Source organism: Doryrhamphus excisus, linkage group LG22, assembly GCF_037039965.1.
Source record: "Doryrhamphus excisus strain RoL-2023G ecotype Guam linkage group LG22, RoL_Dexc_Guam_v1.1, whole genome shotgun sequence".
NCBI classification, from domain to species: Eukaryota; Metazoa; Chordata; class Actinopteri; order Syngnathiformes; family Syngnathidae; genus Doryrhamphus; species Doryrhamphus excisus.
Genome location: NC_136378.1, coordinates 12,688,388 through 12,710,754, shown reverse-complemented (window position 1 = coordinate 12,710,754; position 22,367 = coordinate 12,688,388). Strand labels below are relative to the sequence as shown.

Sequence of the window (22,367 nt, the reverse complement as noted above, 5' to 3'; positions counted from 1 at the left end):
ATTCACACTCACATTCATACCTATGGACAATTTGGAGTGGCTAATTAACCTAGCATGTTTTTGGAATGTGGGAGGAAACCGGAGTACCCGGAGAAAACCCACGCATGGAGAACATGCGGGGGTCCCACCTTCAGACACTATGGTCAGTGAACACATCTTCCATCCTTTTTCTATACTGCTTATCCTCAGTAATGGGGTCGCAGGGGTATGCTGGAGCCTATCCCAGCTGTGTTCGGACGAGAGGCGGGGTCCACCCTGTACTGGAGCCAGCCAATCACAGGGCACATATGGGCATGCATGTTTTTGGAATGTGGGAGGAAACCAGAGTAGCACAACATTGTAACATTGAAATAGTCATGAACTCGATGACTGGAATGACTGGAAATACTGGGATGACTGGAAAAGCCAACACTGGTTGTTTGTTTTCATGTAGCGGCGTAGTCAACATGACTTGATGTCATACGTGACTATACATTTCAAAATAAACAGCAGCAGGTTGTGGCTGGAGCCAGCAGCCCCCCAGCAGGAAGTTAACCTTTGGAGAAGAGCATGCCTGACTGCACTGCATAAGCTCGTAGGCCTTTTTGTTTAAGTGTCAGAAGAGTCATCAAGGATCTTCTGTATGCGCTTTCTTCACCACTTGCAGGTGCGTGAACATCACCAGTCATTCATCTCATCCCTGACAAAAGCAACGCAGCCCTTTGGCGTCGACATCTGCACTGATGACCTTCTCAGAGAGGCTGAGGTGTCTTAGAGGCGTCGCCCAAAATAATGTGGAATTGTGGTCCAATTTATGGGACGCAAAGTGCTGCAAATAAAAATAAAGCGTGAGATCATCCGGGGGGGTTGCTTCTTCGCTAACAGCAGGTCAGTTGCCATGAAGACTAAACGGTACGTCACCATGAGATCCAGCTCTCTCTTATATCAGCAGGGCTGTTTGCTTTGCGTACAGATATGTTCTCCCACCAACACTCCGATGACATCGTAATCCTGGACGCATTACGAGGCTCCTGAGCTCTGCCTGCGGTTTGCCTGGTGTAGGAAAAGCAACCGCCTCCGTGAGAAGTGGTTGTAGACTTGGTTGGACCACCGATGCATGGAAGTGGAACTCAACGTGTGTCCATTGAGTTATCTTGTTACTAAGCCGCGTATGCTGGAGCCTATCCCAGCTGATTTCAGGCAAGAGGTGGGGTACACCCTGGACTGGTCGCATTTTTTCATATTATTTTATGACAAGTTGTTGTTTTGACTGATCTCCTTTGATTCATGACTTCTAAAAAGAACAATTTGTGAAGTTGTGCTTCAACACTGTGGTGTTGGCTGATTCTAATTGACAGGCGGCATCAGTATTGCAGTTTAGAATTCATTTGGAGCGCATGTCCCTGAGATTATGACTTGAATAATACTAAGATCATAATATTTATACAGTAACATTGAGATCATTTAAAGCAACTCCAAATATCTTTTTATTTTCTGTAAACTCATTCATTTTCTAGCGCTTATCCTCACGAGGGTCGCGTTGGTGCTGGAGCCTATCCCAGCTGTCTGCAGGCAAGAGGCGGGGTCCACCCTGGACTGGTGGCCAGCCAATCCCAGGGCACATATAGACAAACAACCATTCACACTCACATTCATACCTATGGACAATTTGGAGTGGCTAATTAACCTAGCATGTTTTTGGAATGGGGGAGGAAACCGGAGAATTGAACTCCGGTGTCCTAGCTGTGAGGCCTGCGCACCAGCCACTCGTCGACCGTGCAGCCTTTGTGTAAAGTTAAGCCATTTAAAAACATCACTAAAGTATAAATGTATGAGGTGTTAAAATGTAATTTTTGCATTCTGTGAACTTTCAGGGTTTCCAGTTTGTGTGATGGAATGAAGATCAGCTTTTCTATCTTTGCTATTCAAATGTTGATGTAAATGTAAAGTACCTTTACCTTTGGGTCCTCTATTGGGTTCCAGTAGGAGGAAACCAGACATGCATGTGTTGTTTATGGAATCAAAACATGAAATGATATCTCTCAAGGGGACTAATGTAAATGTTCTTTGATATCGGGGTTTTCCAAGAGGGCAGCCTACGTTTTCTAGGCCAGTTTTTCCCCACATGGCAAACCATAAAGGCATGCCTGCATGATAATGAATCCCAAAACCAGAACTTTGTTTTCATGTGTTGCCCTGGCAGGTTCTAGCGCCCATCTCTTGGTGATTGTGGCATTTCCACTCACGGTGAAATAACAATGCGAGTGTTTAGTCGGACTGAGGCAGCCGGTCAATACGCCAGGCAGACGTTGGCCCCCAATTACTGGGGGCTGTGAGGAGGTTTGCTTTGCATAAAGATTAGACAGAGCCAACCTTGCTCTGTCTAAGGATAAAAAGCTCCCTATTTACCATTTGAAATATCTGCCGAGCAAAAAAATAGATAAGGTCAGCAGTCGAGGTTGCTGATATTTTTATAAGTAGATACACGATTAATATTTAATTGCCTTGACACTGACTCTCAGGTCCAACAGCAAAAAAACTCTTTTCATATATGATCATTCCAGGGTGCTGCGGTATGCTGGAGCCTATTACATGATTATCTTATTGTCAAAATGGCCACTGGCGTAAATATGACAAGCTGCAGTAAACAAGTCCATACAGTGAACAAAAGGAATGACTAATTCCAACAACAAGATACGTCGTATTAAGATAAGTGAAGCCAGAATGATTGACTTGCCTTCTTTATCCGCATAAACATAAATAAGTGAAGGAAAAAAGGTGTGTTTATGTGTAAACACGTGGGAGCAACAAGTTGAGCTCTGTGTTATTTCCAAGGACATTCACAAGGTCACCTGCTTTTCCTTCTGTCTGTATTTTCTTTTGAGGATCATGCCCCTGAAGTGTGACGCCTATTGTTTGTACACACTTTTATTATCCTTATTATTCTCCTCCTGCTGCGTGCCAGCCCCCCCCCCCCGAGAGCTATGAAATGTCTGTTACATGCCTAATGATGTGCAAATGCCATCAAATGAAGTTTACTCTGATTATCCGAGTGCTGGTGCAATGTCAAGAAGTAATGCGGCTCTTTGAAAGCTGCGTACTGTGTAAAGTGGCCTCACGTCATTCCTGTTGTCAACTGGCGCTAAGTACTGGAAATACCTGCATACTTTGGTACATTGGTGACCCGGAACTTTTATTTATTTGGTCAAATTATTTGTTTTCTCAGAAAGTAGTTCACCCTAGGTTGCTAATAATTGATAAATACGTGATAATACAGGTCAAATATACGGAGGGAAATCTAAAATCTAAATTCCTCCCACATTCCAAAAACATGCTAGGTTCATTGGCCACTCCAAATTGTCCATAGGTATGAATAGAGTGTGAATGGTTGTTTGTCTATATGTGCCCTGGGATTGGCTGGCCACCAGTCTCTCGGCCGAAGACAGCTGGGATAGGCTCCAGCACCCCTCACCACCCTTGTGAGGATAAGCGGTAGAAAATGAATGAATGAATGAAATACTAGAATTCAGGTTGAAGGTCTTGATAGCGTTTAGGCCAGCAGAGAAGACATAGCTGGCCCTGATAGCACCTAATGATGTAAAGCCTGCATCAACACTTCAGAGGACATATTCATTTTATTTCTATATCAACACGATCCTCAATTTAGTCGTATGAGGTGGTCCTAATTTCCAAAAGTAAGAAAGTACATTTGTTTCTGGCGTGGCTTGGTAAACAAATACACAATATTTTTGTTGGAGAACTTCATCAATGAGGAGCAAACACTGTGTCATCTCAGCAGACTGAGTCTGACAAATTATTGATCACACGGCTTAATTATTTCAGGAGGCGACGTGAAACAAGTGTGAGGGAAAACAAAGCCTTTCTTTCATTCAATGAGAGCTGAGATCAATTGAAAGCAATATCAGGAAACATCATAGACAGACACAGATAAGCATGTCTAAGTGTGTGTGTGTGTGTGTGTGTGTGTGTGTGTGTGTTGCTGGAGGACAAAACAATCGACTCGCGCTCTAATATGAAGCCCTGATGTACGCTTTGTGCTTATATTGACGCCCTGTCTCATCGCTTGTGTGGGAATACCGTCGGAAGGAGAATGGAGGTCCGTCCACACGCCATCCAAAAGTCACCACGTGCAATTCAAGACAGCTGAAAAATGTCCCAAGACTCTTTTTGAATGGAAATGAAAGCAAGAAGTAATAAACGAGGCTTCAGTCATCTGTCATCGTTAGCGAGCTGAGCCAAACGTAATGAAAGTAAAACAGAGCAGACCATCAGATACACAAGACGGCGCCTCAGGATCGATACGCACCGTGTACACACACCGCGTGAGGTTAAAGATGCGCAGACGCGCACCGCCCAAACGTGCTCGTAGACACACACACGCTTAGCATATCGATCCAGACCCCGTTTGCCGTTTTCTGCACAGGCTGTACGTGAAGCTTACGGGATAGCACCAATCCTCCCAATCACACTCATCCATCTGCTGCTTAAGGAGGCCCAACTAAGATTTGTTGGGGTTTTTCTATTTTGACTTACTTAGCTGTCGTGTAACAAGGATTACAGTTATCCAGTATACAGTATAGTGGCTACTGTATATCTAACAGCAGGGTTCTATGCGTATCATGTGGTCTCCATCCTCACCCCTGCATCCTCACCCTGCGGCTCAAATGTTCTTTCCATCCGTCTGATGTTACCCAATGTCTTCAGGAATGGATTTAAAGAGCCACACGTGTATTAATACTAATATTCATGTATATTTTCTGCATCTATAGATGGATTTTGAAGGTTAGTCTATCAAATGTGCATATTTAGGTTAGAAAACTTAACTTCATTCGTAGCCGTGAGGCCCCAGAGGTCGTCACGCTATTTTAAGTGTGTGAATATGTGAATGGACAAACAGTTGTTTGTACTGCGTGATGTTTACGTTCTCTGTGAAGCGACATACATACGTACATCATGGGCATTATGGGAAAGGACAGACAAATGTTTATATTCATTCATTCATTTTCTACCGCTTATCCACACGACGGTCGCAGAGGTGCTGGAGCCGATCCCAGGCGGGGTCCACCCTGGGCTGGTGGCCAGCCAATCCCAGGGCACATATAGACCTATTGAACCCTAGTCTCCTAGCTGTGAGGTCTGCATGCTAACCACTCGACTACCGTGCAGCCCACATTTGGACAACAAATTCTAAATGAACTTTTTGTATGTGAATGGACAAACATGTCCGGGAATGGACGCGGCTATTTTCATTGTCTGGGTGTGAATGTACAGAAGGATGCTGAGTATTTGGACATTCCGATGTTTACAAATATGTGTATGTGGACGTTTGGACCAACATGTTTACATTGTGGACATTAATATTTGACATTGTCAATATGCAAATGGACAATTGTTGAGAATTGTTTGACATTTTTGGGTAACAATAAATGTTTGTATGTTCTCTGGTATTATCCTAAGTGACATTTTGGTAGCACTGTGAGTGAGTGAAGTGTACTTTTATAGTAGATTGGGAATTGGCTAGTTAAAGTCTCGCAGCATAATACGAATGTCCCAATAAAGGAAGCTGAAGGTTGAAGTGAGTCACTGCAGTGGACAGAAAACAAGGCAGCACTGACTAAAACCTTGAATAAATCACATGAAATCATGACTGGGAGTCATGAATGTCTCACCTCAACTTACATATATGTATGCTGTCACAGAACCACTCAGTTGGAATCCTATACAAATATTAACTTTTCCTAATATAAACAGCACCATGAATTCCTTATTTTTGATTTTATTTTCAGGTTCAGGCATACTGTATCGGCTTGCCTTATAAGCTTTCAGCAACAACCTCATGCAGCCTGGAAGCTGAATCACCCATAATACTAATTGTAACACATTTGGCTCTACCTGTTGGCTCTCGTTCGTAAACATACTACACACCGAGTCTGCCAAGAAGTCTTCCACGGACACTGAGATGGAGACCCTTAGATGGAGACCCCATCAGGACGTTAGACACACTAAAGCCGCTGCACACACACGGACACGGACACACACTTCTCAAGCAAGGGAAGACAGCCATGATTGCACAAATTACTGCAGAAAATAGACGCGTGCCTTGCTGGATTTCAGACTGCCAGCAGATAATAGAGTCACATGTGAGAATGAGGAGACGTCCAGAAAGAATGAAAAAAAGAGGACGGTGAGTAAGGCGTCCAGACAGCGTAATAGAGATGGTCATACAGGAAGTCAGCACAAGGAGCTGTGGTAATTACAGCTTCATAACACACATTCTCCAAAAAAAAATGCCAGTGAGGTGCGTGGGGGGGGTGGTTGAGGATTGGGAAAGGTTAAATAAAAAAGTAATAAGAAGCATCGTGGAACTACAATGAAGTAAATAATACACAGGTAATACACTTCAGATGGAGAAAAGTTGTCATAATTACATGACTCTTAGTAAATGGGTGGATCACATGACCCATGACACATGACAGGTTCATCAACATTTGGAACCCAGTTAGCATGCTAGTATGGATTTCAATGTGACAATTTTCAGCTCGATCGGTCTCGACCATCTGATAAGAGTGTGCTGGTCCAATTTACTTACGGCGCTTTAGGCCTGCATGAGCTGGCTGATCATACGCAATAAGAAAATCCATCTATCCCTGTGTTCATACACATGGAGACTACAAGCGTATCGTGAAGCCGGATTGGGCTCACGGTAAACGTAGTGGCCGCAAAGAGTCTAATAAAATGTTCCCGCACACATACGTATTCCCATCTAAAGGCAGGAACGCTGCAGCTGCATCTGAGCAGCCAGCTTTGGATCAGACACATCTTCTTCTATCCACGGCTAGAAAATAGGAATCATACTATTTACTCTGGCTGGGGTGTGCTGAGGAAGAGTGGAGCTGTGGTGTCGTAATCTGGGGTGACAGACGTATGTTGGGGTTGGACGGGACAGCAGTCGGCTTCCAGGTGGAAGTTGGACTACATCAAGGACCTGCCCCGAGTCCCTTCTTGTTTGCTATGGTGATGGACAGATTGACAAATGAGGTCAAGATGGAAAATAATGTTCACAGATGGGTGGAAGAAAACCCGGAGAGGTGGAGGAATGAGCTGGAGAGCAGAGGAATGAAGGTCAGTCACAGCAAGATGGAATATATACAACTGTGAGGGTGCAAGGAGAAGTTTAACTCCTTAAGAGAGCAACGGAGGATGTGGAAAAGAGGTGAGGAAGTGAGTTTTCCAAAATAAAACACTTTTTAGTTTCTTGACTTTATTTGCCTTTTATTGAACCTACAAATGTGTCACATCATTTTGCCTGACCCTGAATATGATCAGCGTTAATAAAATATCATGCCTTACTCTATTGAGACTTTTCCATTAGGAAGTTCAATGAAAATATGAATATTTCCATTAAACCCAAAATCCCAAACCATTTAACAACTAATCCCTTGGGCGCTTCCTTCACCGCATAGCCTACAGGATACACACACAAACTCAGGCATATACTGGAGTTGGTCTTTGGGGATGTGGGCTCTCCCTTTCAGGGGAATGAACCATCTCATATTTGATTCCGGTCCCGTGAAACAATAGTTCAAAATGATCTCGCACAATCACACAATCACACAATATAACACATTGGCTCGCTGCAATATGACAAATGTTTGAAATAACAACCTTCCTTTTCTCCACCCGTCTTTGGCTGCTCTCAGGGATCATCTGTCAATCAAATAGTCTCCGCGCTGCTCTGGCAGAGAGCATCTGTCAATCAAACACTGCGCCTGTCATTAAATTAGATTCCCTGTCGGAAGAGTTTGGCTTTCCAAGGGTTGTACTATTTTCTGCATGTGTCCAGTCGTTCTCATCCACTAATTAGACCCTCCCTCTTGTCTTAAGGCCAAATTCATGGGAATCATTACCTCATTTGGAGCTACGTACATTTCCCAGAGAAGGCGGCTACATGTTAAAGCAGGGGGTCCCTGAATATTTGGATGTTGGGGTGCACTTTCCTTGCAGTCTTAAAGGGTCCCTGACATGAATTCATAAAAATGACATTTGTAGTTCACGGTGGTATCACTCAGGGAAACAAATAATGCTGGCGTACGCAGCATAAGCAGTAGAAAATGAATGACTGAATGAATGTATTATGAACATCCAGCAGCAACACGTTTTTCCATGACTGCTAGTTTACTCTGCCTCAGCGGTGATGTCACTTCCGGAAATGAGGCTGAGCTGCGAGCGAGTTTGTCATGAATGGTACCATCAACATAAAATTGATTTTTTGCAAATTTCCAGTTTTCAATAAGGGAACAACATATTTAATCATCTTTAAGGGACCTTTAAGAGTGTAAGTAAAGCAAAGTACACGCCAACATTGAAATATTCAAATGAATGAATATGAAAACTACGGTGTGCAGGACATCGTGGTCCCTTGTCAGAAATATGGCTGCCCTGTTTGATAGGAGCATCATTAGGAGAATCTTGCCAAATGTCTTGAGGGTTCTTGTGTTAACCATGTGAAGCAATTACTGTCAAATATCACCCCCCCCATCCGCACCCCACCACCCCATCCGCACCCCGCCACCCCTTTGGCCTCTCTCTGCTTATACTCTCCGTCTTTCCCCGACTCCCCCTGCCTCTTTCTAGTCGGTGTAAATAATGTAATTTGTCACAGACAGGCCGCCGTGTAGGAGATGACCTTTGGAAACCTCACAGTAAATTGGCCTCAGCTAGAAAAGCTACGTCATTAGCCCCTCGCCGTCTCCGTGTCGCCACCGCTTTCCTCTCTCTGTGTCGCTGCTTTCACATTCACTTTTATGATTTTTGAGGCAGAATTTGAAAGTGTTTAATCTGTGCAGTCCCGGAAGGCTCTCTAGCTCTATGTGTCTTTCAAAGTCAAACACGGCATCGTGGGGGACTACTCCACTGGATGGTCTTCTTTTTGACTGGCTGGTGACAGGATGTCATTGACAACAGACTCAACACTCTTGTTTGCGCTCTAATTTATGGCTGCTACATTTTCTCAGGGGATGAAATCCACTGAATAACACATTTCTAGTCATTGTGGAACAGTTGGGGAGCGCAGTAGGAACCAGACATTCATCCAGGTGACTATCTTCTCAGGGCATCGGATCGATCGAACATCCCAAGTCTCATCGGAGACAAAAACAGTACACAGGACAGCCCTACTTTGACGAGAGCTGACCTATCTCATATCAGGGCATTGAATCGATTGCAAGTCGGGGTGCCAAGAGATCTCGCGAGATGTGACAAGATAAGATCTTTCTCGTGGGAAGGGTGCAGCCAGGAATCCATCAGGACCGTGAGCCACGGCATAGCTACTGTGAATCATAATACGCCTCATCTGAAAGCGGCAGTGCGTTAGGCAGGATTGGAAGCGTACATTAAGTGCTTTACACACACTATAAACCTTGCCATCCTTCTTGCACTCTGCCTTCCCACTCCCACTCCCACTCGTCACTCGCTTCTTTTTTTTGTTGAAGTTCAACAGCTGCCGCTGTGTTAGAGGTCTAAGCAGAGGTAGTAATTCTACAGTTGATTAAAGTTACTTTGTCAGTGACAATTTGTCAGATCCAAACACGAACGCTGCAAAGGAATTCTGTCAAAATATGTGCTGGTAAAGTCGAATATGGACCTTCTTCCTGCTTCCGTACCCTAAGGATCATGGGAACTGTTGTTCTCCTCGTGCATGCGTGGCTTTTCTCCGGGTACTCCGGTTTCCTCCCACATAGACTCAACTTGATGATATAATCAAATATGTACAACTCAACTTGGACTTTGACATCCATGACTCTGGACTTGGCTTGGACTTCAGTTTGATGACTTGAACATTCTGGAGATTTTCATTGAATGTGTTGAGTAAAATGTTTCAGATTTTATTAAGTTATTATGTCACTGAATGCATCTTGACTCCATCTTGGATTTGCACGTCTGAGCTTTGATACGAGACTTGTGATTAAACTTCCTCTAGACTTGCAAAACACAGACTTTCTCCCACCTCTGGTTTTCACATGAGTCATTTTGGTGGTAGCCTTGAATGTGGGTCAAAATGTTCTCAGTGTAGCAGCCTGGGTGTTTTATAGTCACATTAAAGGCGAACTGACATGATTCATCAACTTTGCCCAACTATATTATAATATCATATACTGTTTGTGATTATCTTTTACATCGTCAGATTTGTTGCAAGCCAATGTTAAATGAACCATTTATAGTTCGAAGCAGCTCCCAGGTCAGCATCATTTCCAGAAGCGAGGGACTGGGGGAGAGCAGATGAAAACAAACGCCAACGTGTTTCAGAATATTTCTCACCAAAATAATATCTAGTGAATGTTTCACAAGACAGAACACACGACAACAATCACGGTGCAAACACATACATGTCGACACAACATGCAACAGACATACTACACGTAGTACGGGGAAGAACAGACAACAAATATGCTAATTGGAAACATTCCCCTTTTGCATCTTTTTACAAAGTGCCGCAAGGCATGCTGGGAAGGAAGACAAAGCCCTGCCAGGTTTCAGGAGAAGGCAAGTTGTGAAGAAACGTTTGCGTTCTTAAGACTTATAGTGTGCATGTTGTTTGTCTAAGTGGTATTTACAAGGCTACAAGTCACATGAATTACAGTAGTTACAGTACGATATTTCTTCAGCAGAATGTTTCCAGTACATCATCATTCCTTGAAAGATTCCTCGTTATGCTGAGACGTGACTCACTGTGAGTTAGATGAGGTCTTTTATTGTTTATTTTAAAGCAACAGCACGGTTATTAAGGAACATCTGCTGATGATCCTCCCCAATTGTGTTTGTGTATTTCAGTAAACAAAATTAAATACATGACATGATTACTTATATCCACGTTATTTGCTGTAATTCTGACAAATCGCACACATTGCTTTTTAACATGATCCCATGGAATTACAGACGTGTTGGTGTTAGCTGATCACGGCCAGAGGAACTTCTTTAACAGGTGAGAATGGCTGCCGTTAAGGTGTTACACCAGGTCTGCTCCAACTACGCCGCTGCTGAGATGCTGAGGTGGAAGTCGCTAGCGAATGAACACCTTTCAAGGAGACGCGAGGCATAACACATGATGGGCTTCCTGGCTGAGGTGCAAATGATGGTGACGCCTCACTGATGCAGCACGCTGCTAATTGCATCCTCCACTGTCTTGAGCCACTTCAAATAAGTCCTCATGTTGGGGATGAATACTTTTGAAGCATCCCATTGCTGGGAAATACAAATATGCGGAATAAAACTATGAAAAACAACAATAGCAATGTGCTAACGGCATTGTCTTTCTGTTAATTAGAAGAAATTAGCATTGCAGCTTGTCGTTACGCCATTATGAGTCCCACAGCCAAGACAGTTGAGAACCAATATTAGAACCACCTGGTCTGCAAGAGAATAAGAAGACGAAGCAGGAGGGATCAGAATTGCCATTGTAGCAACTTTGTCGCTATACAGTGAAACCTTGGTTAGCATACGACCCGGTTAGCGTACTTTGCGATTTACTACATCAAAGACAGCTGGGATAGGCTCCAGCACCCCTGCGACCTTGTGAGGATAAGCAGTAGAAAATGAATGAATGAATGTTTTGGTTTGAGTTAGACCTTCTGGAACAGATTGATGAGGTTTACCGAGGTTGCACCGTGTCCAGGAAGTGATCAGACCCCTCTTTTTCAAAAACGCAACGGGCGACAATTCCAGAGACTTTGGTCAACTGTCAAATCCCAAATCTTTGAAATATTAGGAGGTTTCAAAAAGGACCACCATAAGTTACTAATTTAATTATTCAGTTTATTCACAAACAAATCTGCCCAACATGGTTTATATACATATATAATATATAATCATCCTAATTCTAATTTTATATATATATATATATATATATATAATAGATATAATAATACGGGTCCATACGGGTTTCTTCCCAGATGGACTCCAGCTGATGGCTGGGCTTGTTGGACAATTGCAGAGATAACATGCATGAGACAAAATGTGCTATTTTCTTTCCAGATAAAACCTTCTTTCTGTGTCGTCTGTGAAACCCTTGGCACGTTCGGTACCAGACACAGCTTCCTTTCACAGCCTCCGAGTCGCTGGTGATGTTAGTGTGAAGTAGCATCAAGTGGAACCTGATCACCAAGCGGGGGTACAAATTCCAACGTGATGAATGATTTGGAGCTTGCACGTGTGAGCGTGTTGATTGAGAGCTTGGGAGGATTGAAAGGCAGATTGACTGTGGGAATGTGACACTGAACACTCAATGTATGGACTATAAATGGCTCCTACGTTGATCTATCAGAGGCAACCTTTAAACACCGATTCTTATTGGGATAAATTCCATAAAACCATTTCAAGCAGCGATAATAATCAGGCTTCCTTGCAGATGTGCATTTTTAGGCTGCATAATTCACAGCTGGAAAGCCATCGTGATGTCATCAGTTCTCTAATTACCTACATGCGTTATTCACACCATCCCAATCAACATCAATTAACATCCACCAGCACATCTCCCTGATTCTTACATGATGTGATGAGCAGGCTACAAGCAACGGAAGCCTTATAGGAATCACACAAAGCCTCCAGATCCCATGGAAGACAAGTATTGAGATGGGAGGAGGAGGTGAAGAGTGCTAGGAAATAAGTTCACGTTTAAGGAACGCGTGGGGAGCTTCGCTATTGTTTTTTTTTTTTTCCTTGAAAGGAAAATCCACCGTCAAATATAGCACACATCAATTGAGTCGCTAACTTTTTACTGTGTGGGAGATTTGTAAAAAAGAGCGAGTGGCTTCTTTGATGTAGGAAATAAGTATTGTAGGATGTGAGGAAAATCCAAATGACAAGTCTGCTTCTCCGAGTGGCTAATCTTGGAAAGTTTTGTGCGTGATATCATCTATTAAGACTGACTCAGCAGCGACATCAAATGTGCTCAAAGGCCCTTTCAGATTTGGTTTAAAGGATATTAGTTAAGTGCAGACTCACTAATGGGAAGCATGGCTCACTTCCTGGCATGCATCATTACAGCAAACCCTGCCATCCCTAGAAAATGTCAAAAAAGTAAATAATATGCTCTTAAATATCTATTTACTCTCCTGCTAAGTTGACGGTCTCTCATTTCAGAGCAACATTTGCAATAAAAGTGGCTGTCGTAATGCAATTTTAGCAGCCCCTGAGTGTCTTGAACCAGTCATGATGTGCTATATATATCACTATATTGACACGCTCTATGGTACCCATTATGGCATTGGATGCTCATATCACCCACTACTTTGGTACGGGACAACAAAAAAAAACAACTTCAACTATATTAGGAAAGCAGGAAGTGAACAAATGTAACAGTTAGTGATTGTAAAAGTACCAGATGGAGGGGTAGGATTTAATAAGCTTTGCTTCTTCCTACTCCTTTTGGACATGTGGAAGTGGGAACTGATTATGGGATGCACTCAATTGGAATCTGTCATTGTAAGCATGTTCAAATGAAATGAAACCACTGCCAAGTTTTGAGTACAGCACGAAGCAGTTGAGATGCAGTCTAGTGTTCCCTGAAACATTTCATCTTCCAGCTCGCTGTGCTCTGCTGGCGTCTGCTTCCATTACTGGGAGACTGTCACAAAATTATTTTTATTTCTCTGCGTTTCATCCTTAGAGTATCATTAATGTGGAAGCCGCCGCAGCAGAGGCAGCTTTAGGGAAATCTTTCTTTCACCTCCTCCACTTCTGGCGTGTCGAGAGAGTAAACAGTTGAGAGTGCGGCTGTTATCAATTAGCGGTAAATGACACTAAATTACAGGCATGTATTGTTTTCCTGTGCATAGATCATGTCAATCAATTGCGATGAGTGCTTGGAGACAGCAGCTTCTCCGTTGTCGTCCACATCACAGTGAAGACAACTACAGTGAAGAAAATAAGTATTTGAACACCCTGCTATTTTGCTATTTCTCCCACTTAGAAATCATGGAGGGGTCTGAAATTTTCATCGTAGGTGCATGTCCACTGTGAGAGAGATAAACTAAAAAGAAAAATCCAGAAATCACAATGCATGATTTTTTAACAATTTATTTGTGTGATACAGCTGCAAATAAGTATTTGAACACCTGAGAAAATGAATGTTAATATTTGGTACAGTAGCCTTTGTTTGCTATTACAGAGGTCAAACGTTTCCTGTAGTTTTTCACCAGGTTTGCACACACTGCAGGAGGGATCTTGGCCCACTCCTCCACACAGATCTTCTCTAGATCAGTCAGGTTTCTGGGCTGTCGCTGAGAAACACGGAGTTTGAGCTCCCTCCAAAGATTTTCGATTGGGTTCAGGTCTGGAGACTGGCTGGGCCATGCTAGAACCTTGATATGCTTCTTACGGAGCCACTCCTTGGTTTTCCTGGCTGTGTGCTTCGGGCCGTTGTCGTGTTGGAAGACCCAGCCACGACCCATCTTCAATGCTCTGACAGAGGGAAGGAGGTTGTTCCCCAAAATCTCACAATACACGGCCCCAGTCATCCTCTCTTTAATGCAGTGCACTCGTCCTGTCCCATGTGCAGAAAAACACCCCCAAAGCATGATGCTACCACCCCCATGCTTCACAGTAGGGATGGTGTTCTTCGGATTGTACTCTTCATTCTTCTTCCTCCAAACACGCTTATTGGAATTATGACCAAAAAGTTCTATTTTGGTCTCATCTGACCATAAAACTTTCTCCCATGACTCCTCTGTATCATCCAAATGGTCATATGCAAACTTAAGACGGGCCTTGACATGTGCTGGTTTAAGCAGGGGAACCTTTCGTGCCATGCATGATTTCACATCATGACGTCTTAGTGTATTACCTACAGTAACCTTGGAAACGGTGGTCCCAGCTCTTTTCAGGTCATTGACCAAGTCCTGTCGTGTAGTTCTGGGCTGATTCCTCACCTTTCTTAGAATCATTGAGACCCCACGAGGTGATATCTTGCATGGGGCTCCACTCCGATTGAGATTGACCGTCATGTTTAGCTTCTTCCATTTTCTAATGATAGCTCCAACAGTGGACCTTTTTTCACCAAGCTGCTTGGTAATTGCTCCGTAGCCCTTTCCAGCCTTGTGGAGGTGTACAATTTTGTCTCTGGTGTCTTTGGACAGCTCTTTGGTCTTCGCCATGTTACAAGTTAAAGTCTTACTGATTGTATGGGGTGGACAGGTGTCTTTATGCAGCTAACGACCTCAAACAGGTGCATCTGATTCAGGATGATACATGGAGTGCAGGTGGACTTCTAATGGGCAGACTAACAGGTCTTTCAGGGTCAGAATTCTAGATGATACACAGGTGTTCAAATACTTATTTGCAGCTGTATCACACAAATAAATTGTTAAAAAATCATGCATTGTGATTTCTGGATTTTTCTTTTTAGTTTATCTCTCTCACAGTGGACATGCACCTACGATGAAAATTTCAGACCCCTCCATGATTTCTAAGTGGGAGAAATAGCAAAATAGCAGGGTGTTCAAATACTTATTTTCTTCACTGTACATCAGGTTGCTCTTTATTGACAAGAACTTGGACTCCACCCCACACCCTCAGACCGACCTGCCATATTTATTTACAGCTGCTATTGACATTTGTCTTTATGCTTCACTATAGCCTGACCACCAGCCTGAAGGCTACACCGTGAATGCGATTCCATAGAATATCTTACATAAGTCCCTCCTCACTGATAATACCAGGCGTCCAGATTCAACACTTCGTACAGCCGTCCTAGTTGAGTCTTATTGTTTTTTCCCTTCAATTCCTGGAACAGGCTCAACAAAAATGACAGAATTCAGAGACTTTTCTCTCCTCCATTCATGATGAGCGGATCAGACCATAGTATCATTTTATCTGCGTAACCACGTAAACAAAACCCAAGGCTCTCCCACGATGAATGTACCTGATTAAAACTGGCCTGTGTTTGAATTCCATCTCAACTGAAGGCTGAAGCTAAACTCTACGTTTCGTGTGAAGGAGCCATCATGGCTGTGGTCAAAGCAGCATCGGGTTAAACCGTCAGAGGATCCATCCACCACATCAATTCAGCCAATTCAAGAAACAATACAAGCAGTTGATGTTTGCTAAATCCAAGGATGAAGAGTCTTGAACCAGTCATGATGTGCTATATATATCACTATATTGACACGCTCTATGGTACCCATTATGGCATTGGATGCTCATATCACCCAGTACTTTGGTACGGGACAACAAAAATAAATTAAATTTTAAAAAAAAAACTTAAACTATATTAGGAAAGCAGGAAGTGAACAAATGTAACAGTTACTGATTGTGAAACTGGGAACTGATTGTGTGATGCATTCAATTGTAATCTGATGCATGTTCAAATGAAATTAAACCATTAGCATTAGCATTAGCATTAGCATTAGCATTAGCGACTGCCATCCTGGTTGTATTTTTGACGCGATTCCAGTACTGAATGTCATGAGCACACCTTATATGATCATATCGTTACAGCAAGATGGCAAACCCAATTAGAGTCCCTCCATGCTGCTAGGAATTTCATCCCGTCGTTTTCTCTTGTTCTCCAGCCTCAGTGAGAACATCAAATTAAAGTGCAAACCCCGACTCACGACTGCGATCTGTCCATGCTGTCATGTGACACGGTACACATGCAATCACACGCCAGTCACTGACGCTTTTGCCCAAATGTTAACACCCGAGCAGGGTTCATCATTTATGCATATTTCCATATTCCCTTTCCAGGAATAAAGCCGCTGTCTGTGCCAGCCCTTTCCCATCAGGAGCAGCTGTCAGCCGCTGTGTGATGGACTGGTGGCAGGGCGAGGGCAGCGTGTAGACACCCTGAGCTTGTTGTTCAGCCCTGAGCTGCTCCGCTGCAGCAGCGGGGGGTTAAGTACCTTGCTCCAGGGTCCTTCCATGGTGGCTGCTGAGGGACAGCGGTATGCGTGTTTCATGGTTCCCGCTAACATTTGCCAGCTAAGACGCAGATCCATGAAGCTAAGGAGGCGCTTGACCCAGAGAGGAGCTGATACACAATAAAACTGACTGAGCATAGACTGGGATATACAAATATATATACAATATATATACAATATATATACAATATATATACAATATATATACAATATATATACAATATATATACAATATATGCACACACGCTGTCACAATAATGCGCAGCCCAAACCGAAACACCATCACGACGACTGTTATGATTATTAGATTAGATTCCAGCTCCAATTCTGGTCGTCAGGAAAGCAGACTAGACAAGACGTTTCTCTAAGCCGCGTCTACATAATCCACACTGCTTGATTCTTGTAATTCCACTAATAACTCTCAGGCCGGATTGAAAGCTTCCGTAGCCAAACAATCTTATGCATCTCACAGCACACAACCATGATGAGTTCAAGGACCACGTAGGGGAAAAAACACCCTAAATACGTTCATTCATTCATTTTCTACTGATTTTCCTCACGAGGGTCGAGGGGGTGCTGGAGCCTATCCCAGCTGTCTTGGGGGAGAGGCGGGGTCCACCCTGGACTGGTGGCCAGCCAATCCCAGGGCACATATAGACAAACAACCATTCACACTCACATTCATACCTATGGACAATTTGGAGTGGCTAATTAATTCATTAGCATGTTTTTGGAATGTGGGAGGAAACCGGAGTACCCGGAGAAAAGCCACGCTAACACAGTTAGCGTAAACACAGTTAAATGCAACACAGGTGAACACAGGAAGAGGGCAAAGCAGGAAGTACTACAAATTAAGAGCATGAAAACAGGAACCAAGGCATAAAAGGGCAACATAAATAAACTATCATGGAAGCAAACATACAGCATATTTTTTGGGACCAAAAAACAGCCAATTGGGGGGGGGGGCAGGGGGGGGGGGGGCATGAAAGCTCATTGTGCCCATGATTGATGATTGATTCATTTTAAGGAAGTCATCCATGCATTCAGTAAACAAAGTGTGTAGAAAAAATACAACTGTGGGTTGTAGGTTTTGTTTTTGCCTACATTGAAATGGTAATATTTCATCTGCTAATAAACTGATGTTCATGTTCTTGTACTGACCATAAAGCAGTTCCCGGCGAGTAACCTTATCCAAGTCCCTGGTCTCTCCAGCGTCCATTGCACTCAATCCTTTGTTCCACAGACCACAGAAAAGCATACTGCATATGAGTCCATACATTTATGGAATATCTGAAGCAGGTAGGAAGTTCCATTGACAGCAGGAAGATCCAACAGCAGAAGATCCAACCAAAGATCCAAATGATTCCTCCACTAGTCTTTGTTGAATTGAGGACGTTGTTGCCATCTTATCAACTCCTGAGCACCAAGAGGTTCCATCCAAGTCCTCTGATGGCTCAAACTCATCCTTCAACACAACTTGAGTGATTGTGTCATCCGGCAGGCGCACTTCCAGGAGACACCAGAAGCAAACTTGCAACCTGTTAACAATGATTGTGGTCCTGTGTTGTCCATCGCTCTACATTGCATCATTGCGCACGGTAATAATAATAATAATAATAATAATAATGATAATGATAATGATAATGATGACATGATGCATGCATGGACATGCTTGTGTGCAACACAAAGAGAAGCTAAGCTAGACGCACTTTGGGCTTCTTGTCCATCAGCCGTGAAATCAAACCAAATACTTCAACCCGGGCTCGTCAGGGATCGGATTTGCTCGTTTAAAGACCAGGAAATATCAAGTGAATGGCAGGAAAAACCAGCACAGGACTCACCATGGCTGCTCCAGCTCCCAGTCTCGGAAAAAGTCCAGTTCAAAAAGATCCATGACCGATTCCTGCTGCCTGCCTGCCTGCCCGCTTGTTGGAAATCCAAAACTGGTTCTGCTACGTTGGTCTACGTTGGTCTACGTTGGTCTACGTTGGTCTACATGGGCTACTGGCACACTGTGGGTGCGTGTGCGTGTGCGTGTCGGGGGAGACGAGAGTAGACACAAGCGGCTCCTTCCGCCAGGAATCTGCTACGTGGTCGAAGCAAGATGACAGCCAAGCGGGCGGGGGGGGGGGGGGGGGGGGTGCACACACACGCGCACTCTCTCTCTCTCTCACACACACACACAAACACAAACACACACACACACACACACACACAATAAAAAAGGCTGCACAAGACAGAAACTGCAAAAATGTTTCCTCCAGAGTCACGACTATTATAAAGAACCACATCTGAATATGCATCATATTCAATGTCATATTTGACCCAACTTGGTCATTGCTAATGCTAATGCTAATGGTTTCATTTCATTTGAACATGCATCAGATTCCAATTGAGTGCATCCCATAATCAGTTCCCAGTTCCACATGTCCAAAAGGAGTAGGAAGAAGCAAAGCTTATTAAATCCTACCCCTCCATCTGGTACTTTTACAATCACTAACTGTTACATTTGTTCACTTCCTGCTTTCCTAAATATAGTTGACGTTTTATTTATAGTTATTTATTATTTTTTAATTTGAATGAAATATTTCACTATATATATATATATATATATATATATTCTGTTTGTCAGTTTGTTTAAAGGAGGATGCTTAGTTAGCCCTCAACTTGAAGCAGGGCTGTAGCTAACGCTTTAAATAGCCAGCTGAATCCCACAAGGCCCCCCTAAACAAATTTTGAAGGGGCCCGGCTATCCTGTTCATTTCAAGGGCTTCTCAAATGATATTAGATCCCACTAGTATGTTTCTTTTAATAAAAATACATAAATATTAAGCTGCGTACAGGGTAGATCTGCATTCTTCTCCATCGGTCAATAATTGGATCGTCAATATAATTGGATCAATATTGGAAAATCTAGAGTTAACGACGTATAACAAAAGACAAAGTAGCCAAAAAGAGAAAAAGCCAAAATGCTCAATAACGTAAGAACAAAAAGGCAATGAGACTCACCAGCACAACGCTGGTGTCGGTTCAGCAACAATCTGGCAATGGTCTGACGAGCCAGCACTGCTTAAGGAGAGGCTGATCAGTGATGGCCTGCAGCTGCGCTGGTCAAGGACCTGGAGACAGCAAACCAAGCAGAGTGTGAATCATGACAGTACCCCCCCCCACCCCCACCCCCACCCCTATTTATAAGACCAACCCTGGCGGTCCATCTGGTTTTCCTGGGTAACGTCTGTGAAACTCTTGATTAAGAGAGGGGTCACAGATCCAGGACAAGGGGACCCAGGAGTGTTCTTCTGGTCCATACACCTCCCCGCCAAGCAGATATTGCACATCAGTACTCCTCCTTCTGTAGTCTGAAAGAGACGTAAACCTTTTGACCCTTAATCACGTGTGGAGAACACCACCAGAAGCTGGCAGGTGGCAACTGGCTTGAGGCTGGAGATACGGAAGACTGGCTTGACCTTGAGGGTCGCTGACTGCAACTGGGCCAAGCTTGTATGGACCCATGAACCTAGGCACCAGTTTCCTGGAGACCAGTATGTCTTAAATGATGGCCCCAAAGCCATGGCTCGTGTTCTACTTCATTTCCCAGCCAGACCAAGGAACTGCAAACAGTAGCAGGTTTCCACTGTTGCATCGTGCGGGAATTGGAACACTAATATGTTCACCATGAAACATGTTCATGCACCAAATAATCATTTTCAACGTGTTTAAGTCTGAAAAGTTTCAAATGTAGGATGGATCCCATGAATGCACCCGGGTGGGGCAATGGTACAGTCCGCTGCCTTTTGTGCAGATGCCCATGCAGGGCCTGAACCCCCAGCCATTGGAAGGGCTTAGTGCTGGTCCCAGGCCAAATATATGGGGGGTGGGGGGTGTCAGGAACGGCAGCCAGTGTAAAAACTAAGCCAATCCACGCATGTGATTGATGTTCCATGGCGACCCCTTCCAGGAAAAGAAAAAACAAAAGACCAGCAATATTCGAGCAGAAATGCTGCAAACGGGTCACATCTGTGATATTTGGTTGGACTTCCTGTGGCATGGTTACGATAAACTTCTGCAATGTTATATTTATTTATGTACATTGATTTTTTTGTTTTATAAAATCATGTGTTGTATTGTTGATGAGAGATTGGGAAGACCAATGCCCGTCCACTTTGTAATAGTTCTTAACCCAATTTGAGTGGTTTCAGCAATTTCCACAAAGGGCCGCATATTGGATAATAAAATGGTTTGGGGACCATTTTCATTTTTCATTTTGTAAACAGACAGAAAGTTATTAAACATATTCTAAAATGTTATATGTCTTGTAGAATGGTGGCTACAAGTCATGTACCACCAGAGGGCCCCCAAGAGCCCTTTTAGGAGCAGGCTCACAATTTTTCATGCCATTGTATATATATTATAATATCCCCTAAAGTAGAAGACTTCAGTTGGCCCCATGGTGGCTTATTTTGCAGTTGCATGCATATAAAATGCAGGGACAGTGAGTCAGCAATGCGGAGACTTTGGGGGTTAGCATTAGCGACAAAACTGAATGCTAACAGAGATGACTAAACCAAAATTTGGTGAAATTTAGGTTTGATTCTACGTATAAAATTGTTATGAATGACTGAAAAGTGTGAAGGTCAGTAGCCTCCTTCGACTATTTAGTCCAAGTCTTATGTGGTCCACCTCTGTGGAGGAACAAGCGCGTCATTAAGTTTTAGGGCCGCCCTCCATGCTGCACAGCCATGCTGCTACACGTGCCCAGCAGCAAGTTGGACTGTTTATGCTTTGCCTTGAGAAATGATTGACCAGATGGCCCCAAACGTCTCACCCAGCATGCACGGTGGCGGGTCCTGGAAAACCGTGACTCCTTCGTGTGACATCACTGTCTCCCACGCAAACACTTGCATGTTTTTAAGACGACAGCAGAGCAACGCTACACGCCTAAATACGCCTAAATACGCCTAAATACGCCTAAATACGCCTAAATACGCCTAAATAACACTAAATACGCCTAAATACGCCTAAATACGCCTAAATAACACTAAATACGCCTAAATACGCATAAATACGCCTAAATACGCCTAAATACGCCTAAATACGCCTAAATATGCCTAAATACGCCTAAATACGCCTAAATATGCCTAAATACGCCTAAATACTAATGGAGGACGTGCTGCAGGCGCTGTGTGCATGTGGACGTTGTGTGTTTTGGTGGAAGGCAACATGCCAGCATTGGTGATGTGGACGTTGTGTGTTTTGGTGGAAGGCAACATGCCAGCATTGGTGATGTGGACGTTGTGTGTTTTGGTGGAAGGCAACATGCCAGCATTGGTGATGTGGACGTTGTGTGTTTTGGTGGAAGGCAACATGCCAGCATTGGTCTGCATCACAGCAGACAGATGACGAGGAGAGGAGACAATAATTTCTTATTTAACACAGCAGAGTAGAGGATTCAGA

The 22,367-nt window shown here is 43.5% G+C and overlaps 1 protein-coding gene across 1 annotated transcript in view; it reads right to left on the bottom strand.

Annotated features, from left to right (window-relative positions):
* Positions 1-18,978, bottom strand: part of aff2 (AF4/FMR2 family, member 2) — a 98,321-nt gene extending 79,343 nt beyond the window's left edge. Inside the window, exon 1 of the mRNA XM_058062976.2 lies at positions 18,755-18,978. Coding sequence (XP_057918959.2) covers positions 18,755-18,807 — 53 coding nt within the window. The 5' untranslated portion in view covers positions 18,808-18,978. The remainder of the gene's footprint in view (positions 1-18,754) is intronic.
* Positions 18,979-22,367: the final 3,389 nt, after the last annotated feature.